The following is a 7,562-nucleotide window of genomic DNA, read 5'->3' as shown; positions in this document are numbered from 1 at the left end:
CTTCAAAAAAAAAAAAAAAGATTACCAAAATAATCTAAATGTCCTCCAATGGGGAACTAATTATCATATATTCACAAAGACGGCTATTAAAGTCATTAAAAAAGAGAGGCAGAGGGGCGCCTGGGTGGCTCAGTCGTTAAGCATCTGCCTTCAGCTCAGGTCATGATCCCAAGCTCCTGGGATCGAGCCCCGCATCAGGCTCCCTGCTCCATGGAAAGCCTGCTTCTCCCTCTCCCACTCCCCCTGCTTGTGTTCCCTCTCTCGCTGTGTCTCTGTCAAATAAATAAATAAAATCTTTTTTTTTAAAAAAAGAGGCAGATATATTGATATAGAAATGCATTTAAAATAAGTGGAAATAAGCAGGCTATAAAATATTCTCAGTCATGCCTAGTCTCTACAATGTATCTATATAAATAAATTTCTAAACTGTAAGAATATACATCAAACTATTAAGGATTATTGTGTATATTTCTACTTCCTCCTTTATACACTTATATACTTATTTTTTTGGTGTAGTTACAATGACTATGCATCAGTTTGATAATTATCACAAATAAGACATCCCTTATTTTAAAAGGGGGAAAGGGGTGTCAAATGTATGAGAACCCTGTCCAAAATGACACATGGATATCAAAATAATTATGTAGAACTGAATCAGAAGATCTCCAATAATTTTAAGGTCTAAAGTACTCAAAAAGCAAAAATATGATTAATTTCTAGGTGCTATTATCTGTAATACTATGCCACATTCACCAAACTTCATAAATTTTCATAAAATAAATAAATTCCAAGCTCAGAATCTCTTCAAAATGAGAACAGGGTGCTCTACTAGAACAACCCAAAACAAAATTCGGTTTACCTCTCCCCATTTTCTGGATAATCAGATGGTGAAGCTAGATCTTCTGAGTCACGATTAACAGGAGAGAAGAGATTGCTATTGTTAAGGTTTTTCAAAACCAACTTCTTAATGCTCTTCCTATAAAGAGACCAAAGGGGGGAAAAAAAAACAAAAAAAACCTCAGGCACACATAATTACATAACTAACATTATCTTAAAAACTAGTCAAAAAGAGCATTCTTGTTCGGCTCTTACATATCTAAAAATGATCTAACAAGTTCAACTCACAATGTTTAATACATAACCAGAATATAAGGTCTCAAATATATTACACTCTGGTGTTTGGAAGAATAACCTAAGTACATTCAAAACAAAGTGGGAAATCTCCTTGAAAACAGTCCTCCTTCTGTGAACCCTGAACATTATACCCAGACACGTAGTTAACCCATCATACTATGTCTTATATTTCAATTATTTCTTTAAATAACTTCTTTCCTCTTTAAACATTTTCTTCCTTTCTTGACAGTCAGGATTCATGACTGTCTCCTCACAGAACCTGGCGTGCTGCCTTGAAGAAAATAGGAAAGAGGCATTTGCTGATTAAGATTTCTTTTTTAAAGACGATGAGAAAGAAAAGGAGAAAAAACCCTGACATCCAATGATGCAAATTTCAGGTGTACATACAGTAGGTTTACTTAAGGCAAAAACCTCTATCATATATAAGCTTCATAGAGGAGATCTCTTATCCAACCTCCACTTAAAAACTCCCTGGATTGGGGCGCCTGGGTGGCTCAGTCGTTAAGCATCTGCCTTCGGCTCGGGTCATGATCCCAGAGTCCTGGGATCAAGCCCCGCATCAAGCTCCCTACTTGGCGGGGAGTCTGCTTCTCCCTTTACCACTTCCCCTGCTTGTGTTCCCTCTCTCGCTGTGTCTCTCTGTCAAATAAATAAATAAAATCTTAAAAAAAAAAAAAAAAAGCTCCCTGGATTAACTAATGTTCTCTATTCCCTATTTAAAAAAAACAAACTACAGGGGCGCCTGGGTGGTTCAGTCAGTTAAGCATCCACCTTCGGCTCAGGTTATGATCCCAGGATCCTGGGATTGAGCACAGCATCAGGCTCTCCGCTCAGTGGGGAGTCTGCTTCTCCCTCCCTTTGCCCCCCACCCCGCTCCATTTCTCTCTGTGTGTCAAATAAATTTTAAAAAATCTTAAAAAAAAAAAAAAACTACATGAGGCACCTAGATGACGAAGTCGGTTAAGTGTCCGACTCCTGGCTTCAGCTTGGATCGTTACCTCAGGGTCTTGAGTCCACTTGGGACTGCCCCTCCCTCCTGCGCAAGTGCTCTCTCTCTCTCTCTCAAATAAATTGTTCAAAAAATAATTAAAAAAACAAACTACAAGTAGCAGACCACTCTTGTTTATTTCTAATCTCAACAACTGAGTTATATGGTTAACAATCATCAGTAGCATTTGTTCCAAACGCATGCATGCTAGTTATACTTACTATAATGACATAAATATGTATTAAATAAGCCAATGAAATAAGCACTTGACAATAAAGAATTGTTATTTCCATGAAAATTAAAACTTGCGTTATTATTAATGACAGCCTGGGTGATGCCAACCAATCTTCCCAGAGAGGATAACTAGAAAACCCAGAGCTCTCTTAGGTGTCAAGAGCCAGCAAGATAGTAAAAAAGGACCGAGCCAGCACTGAAGGGCATTGGCACAGCAAGGTGTCTGTTATTCAGGGTTGCTTTTTTCCTGGCACCTTTTCTGATTCCAAGAGGAAGGTTAAGAGGCAGTTGGTCTGCTTGACAGTCTTAAAGGACTAGAGAGACAGAAACTGGAGTCTAGAGCCACCAAGAGGTTGGGGGCACTAGTGAATGCTGCTTGTTCTGTGTTGGGACCTGGAAAATCTCTACCCCAGGAGTTAAGAGAGAACTAAAAGTAAAAAACATAAAATCACAAGTTCAACTTTCACTCATCTCAATAAGCACCTACCATAAAAAAGTAAAAATTCTCTGAAAGTCAGGGATGCCTGAGTGGCTCACAGTCAGTTAAGTGTCTGTCTTTGGCTCAGGTCATGATCCCAGGATCCTGGGATTGAACCCCGTGTTGGGTTGGGTTCCCTGCTCAGTGGGGAATCTGCTTCTCTCTCTCTCTCTGCCCCTCCCCCCAGCTCATGCTCTCTCTCTCTAATAAATAAAATATAAAAAGAAAAAAAATCTCTGAAATTATCATCTTTGAACTCTAATTACTGCCATTAACAATTATGAAAATATAGTAACTAAAATAAAACAATTTTTTAAGAAGACACAAAACGAGACAAGGTATTTCTTCAAAGAAGATAAATGGCCAATAAGCAAATGGTAAGATATTCAACATTATTAGTCATAAAGGTAATGCAAATTATAAGCATGAAATACCTCTTCACACCCACTAGGATGGCTATAATAAACAAAAGAGATAATACTAAGTGCTGACAAGAAAATGGAGAAAATGGAAACCTGCATTGCTGTTGGGAATGTAAAATGGTGCAGCTGTTGTAGAAAATAGTCGATAGCTCCTCAAAAAGTTAAATATAGAATTAATGTATGACCAAACAATTCCAATTCTAGATATATATTCAAAATAACTGAAAACAGGGAGTCAAAAAGATACTCGTACGCCAATGTTCATAACAGCACTATTCACATAGCTAAAAGATGGAAACAACCCAAATGTCCATCAACAGATGAATGGATAAACACAATGTGGTATATCCAAAGAATGGAATATTATTCAGCCTTAAAAAGAAATGAAGTTTTAAAAAATATTTTATTTATTTGAGAGAGAAGAGCATGTTTGAGAGAGCACCAGCAGGGGAGGTGCAAAGGGAGAGGGAGAAGTAGACTCCCTGCTGAGCAGGGAGCCTGACACAGGGCTCAATCCCAGGATCCTGGGTTCATGACCTGAGCCACAGGCAGATAGATGCTTAACCAACTGAGCCATCCAGATGCCCCAAGAAATGAAGTTTTGATACATGCTATAACATCATAAATATTAAGAACATTATGCCAAGTAAAATAATCCAGACATGGAAAGAATAAATACTGTATGACTCCCCTTGTATTCCCTAAAATAAACAAATTCATGCAGACAGAAAGCAATAAAGAGGTTAACGGGGACTGGAATGAGAAAACAGAGAATTACTGCATGTGCATTTTTTTTTAAAGATTTTATTTATTTATTTGACAGAGAAAGAGATAGCAAGAGCAGAAATACAAGCAGGGGGTGGGAGAGGGAGAAGGAGGCTTCCTGCCAAGCAGGGAGCCCAATGTGGGACTCGATCCCAGGACTCTGGGATCATGACCTGAGCCGAAGGCAGACGCTTAATGACTGAGCCACCCAGGCACCCTGCATGTGCATTTTTAACATAAAATTTATCACTTTAACCATTTTTATATGCATTTTACCACAGTAAGAAATAATAATTTAAAAAAAACCTTAAGTAAAATACAAGTGATTCAGACACATGTTTGTAAAGGCTGTTAAATATTAAAATGGATAAAATAAGGGAGGCCTTGGTGGCTGTCAGTTAAGCATCTGCCTTCAGCTCAGGTCATGATCCCAGAGTCCCCAGGATCAAGCCTGGAGTCAGGCTCCCAGCTCAGCAGGGAGTCTGCTTCTTCCTCTGACCCTCCCCCATCTCATGCTCTCTCTCAAATAAATAAATCTTTTTAAAAAATGGATAAATTTAGGAAAACTGTAGATGTGTTCATTTTTTATTATATTAGAATTTAAGGAAATAAAGTAACCAAAATATCCAAACAAACAAAAAAAGGGGAAAAAATCAGTGTGAATATAAAAGACCTAAATGATTAGCAAGTTTGGTCTAATTCAAGATCACCATACCCAACAACTATAAAATACATATTCTTTTCAAGTGAAAATGGAGTATTTATGAAAACTAGCCGTATGCTGGACCATTAAAGCAAGCCACAAATCCAAAGACTCAAAATCACCTGGAATACCGTTTTTGCCCATAAGCTAGAAATCATTAACAAAATGATCACTTAAAAATCTCATGTTAAGGGGAGCTCAGTTGGTTAAAACTGCCTTCGGCTCAGGTCATGATCCTGGAGTCCCAGGATTGAGTCCTACATCAGGCTCCCTGCTCTGCAGGGAGTCTGCTTCTCCCTCTGACCGTCCCCCTCTCATGCTCTCTCTCTCTCTCAAATAAATAAATAAAGTCTTTAAAAAAAAATCTCATGTTAGGAATTTACACTCGTATATAACCTAAGGCTCAACACCCCTGGCCATAAAAGTCAGAAAGAATTTTATTAGCATGTATAATCATTATCTGAATGGTAAGAGTACTCCATATCAAAACTTAGAGAATACAAATACAGCTGAACTAAAGAAAAAATTTTTTTAAAGATTTATTTTTTTGAGAGAGAATGAGAGATAGAGAGCACGAGAGGGAAGAGGGTTAGAGGGAGAAGCAGACTCCCTGCTGAGCAGGGAGCCCGATGTGGGACTCGATCCCAGGACTCCAGGATCATGACCTGAGCCGAAGGCAGTCGCTTAACCAACTGAGCCACCCAGGCGCCCTTAAGGAAAATTTTTATCTTTAAATGCATATATCTGGGAAGAAGGAAGGCTGAAAATCAAAAAGCTACGCATCCACTTAGAAAAAGGACAAAAAATTAAATACCAAAAAAGGGGAGGGGGAAAGGAAGGAACTAAAGACAAAATGAAGTGAAATGTTGGTGAGAATATAAAATTAAAAAATTACTAAAATAGAAAACAATCAGAAATGGGAGCATCAATAAGAGCCAAATGTTAGTTCTTTGAAATCATCAATAAAATGGAAGATCCCTAACCAGACTGAGAAAAAGAGAAGGCATAAAAAAAACCCTTGTCAGAAATGAAAATGAGGATAACTCCATAGATTCTACTGAAATGAAAAAGACAGTAAGGATACTTTTTAACTTTATTCCAATAAATTCAAAATTTTAGTTGAACAATATAAAAACATAACTTGCCAAAAGTTAATGCAAAAAATTAAAAGCTTAATAGCCCTATTAACTTTTATATAAATTAATTTTTTTAAAGATTTTATTTACTTATTTGAGAGAGAGAGAGAGCCCAAGAGGGGGTAGGGTTAGAGGGAGAAGCAGACTCCCCGCTGAGCAGGGAGCCCGATGCGGGAATTCGATCCTCATGACCTGAGCCGAAGGCCGTCGCTTAACCAACTGAGCCACCCAGGCACACTATATAAATTAATAATTAAGAGAAAACCCAAAACCAAAAACAAGCCTTGCTATAAATATGACTTCAGGACCCTATGTCTTCACTGGTACCCCACATTTATTGAAAACAAAAACCCAAAAAAAGGGCCTATCTTACATAAACTCTTCCAGAAAATAGAAAAAATACTCCCCAATTTGTTTATAAGGTCAGCATAAACACTATACCAAAACCAGGTAAGAAAGGAACATTCACGCCAATCTAAGTGATGAACACAATGGCAAAAAACTCCTGAACAGAATTTTACACAGTGAATCCTAACAAGTAAGGAACTTACCAAACACTATCAGAGCCTGTGTGGGAAGAACTTAGGAGAAACGTAAAAGGGCCTCCACCAGCCAGAGATGGGACAACTTGGCAATCATAAAAAACACCAGATCCAGTGGACTAAAGCACAGGAACCAGGGTGGGGGACTGATTATAATATTTCACAAGGGACAATCCCTTCAGGTCCCCTCCCTCCTTAGGAGCTTTGTACTATCACTTTTGCTATTGCTCAATAAATTGCTCAATAAACCTTGCTTTGCTGCCCCCCCAACAAAAAAATTCACATGAAGAATATACTTACAACTGGAAGACAAGGAATCAACATAAAACGTTAATAGTGCCAGGCAAAAGCGAAGAGGACCAGATCAGGAATATCAAATTAGACAGGTACAAACAGAAGTATAGAAACACTATTGTGGTAAAGCAAACCTATGTGACTTCAAAGACTAGATTTATTTCCACAATAAAATACTTCATAAGTAAAAATAAGCGGCAGATTCATGTATTTTGCCATAGTTATGTCACTGCCCTCAACTGGCTTATAGGAATATAGCTATAAAGGTACACAGGAATAAAATTGACTTTTACATATTGAACTTGTATCCCACAAACCTTGCTACATTTACTAGTGCATAATTGACGTACAGTAAACTGCACATACTATATTATACAATTTGATAAGCCCTGACCTCTGTATACACCAGTGAAACCATTATCACAAACCAGAAAAAGAACATAGTCATCATACCGAAATGTTTCCTCATACTCCTTGTATGAACCTTCCAAAATCTCTTCCTCTACCATCGCCAGACAATGACTTGTATTTTCTAGTATTTTAAGTAAATGGAAAAGAGCTCTAATTTGGTAAATACATGATAGAATACCATTCGGTCAAGTTAAGTCGTGTCTGAAACAATCATTCAAATGAATACTGGAGGGGCGCCTGGGTGGCTCAGTTGGTTAAGCGACTGCCTTCGGCTCAGGTCATGATCCTGGAGTCCTGGGATCGAGTCCCGCATTGGGCTCCCTGCTCCACGGGGAGTCTGCTTCTCCCTCTGACCCTCCCCCCTCTCGTACTCTCTCTCAATCTCTCTCTCAAATAAATAAATAAAAATCTTTAAAAAAAAGAATACTGGAAAATAAATATCCACTTAAAAAAAA

The 7,562-nt window shown here is 38.1% G+C and overlaps 1 protein-coding gene across 7 annotated transcripts in view; it reads right to left on the bottom strand.

Annotated features, from left to right (window-relative positions):
* NUP98 (nucleoporin 98 and 96 precursor) overlaps positions 1 to 7,562 on the bottom strand; it is a 121,003-nt gene that overhangs the window by 52,406 nt on the left and 61,035 nt on the right. For all 7 annotated transcript variants that reach the window (XM_025894238.2, XM_073879633.1, XM_025894237.2 and 4 more), the window contains one exon: positions 860 to 976. In XM_025894238.2, coding sequence (XP_025750023.1) covers positions 860 to 976 — 117 coding nt within the window. The remainder of the gene's footprint in view (positions 1 to 859; positions 977 to 7,562) is intronic.

Source organism: Callorhinus ursinus, unplaced genomic scaffold (assembly GCF_003265705.2).
Source record: "Callorhinus ursinus isolate GAN/ISIS: 27379988/994484 unplaced genomic scaffold, GSC_fseal_2.0 scaffold35, whole genome shotgun sequence".
Lineage (NCBI taxonomy): Eukaryota > Metazoa > Chordata > Mammalia > Carnivora > Otariidae > Callorhinus > Callorhinus ursinus.
The sequence above is the reverse complement of the archived record's forward strand: the minus strand, read 5'-3'. Positions and strand labels throughout refer to the sequence as shown.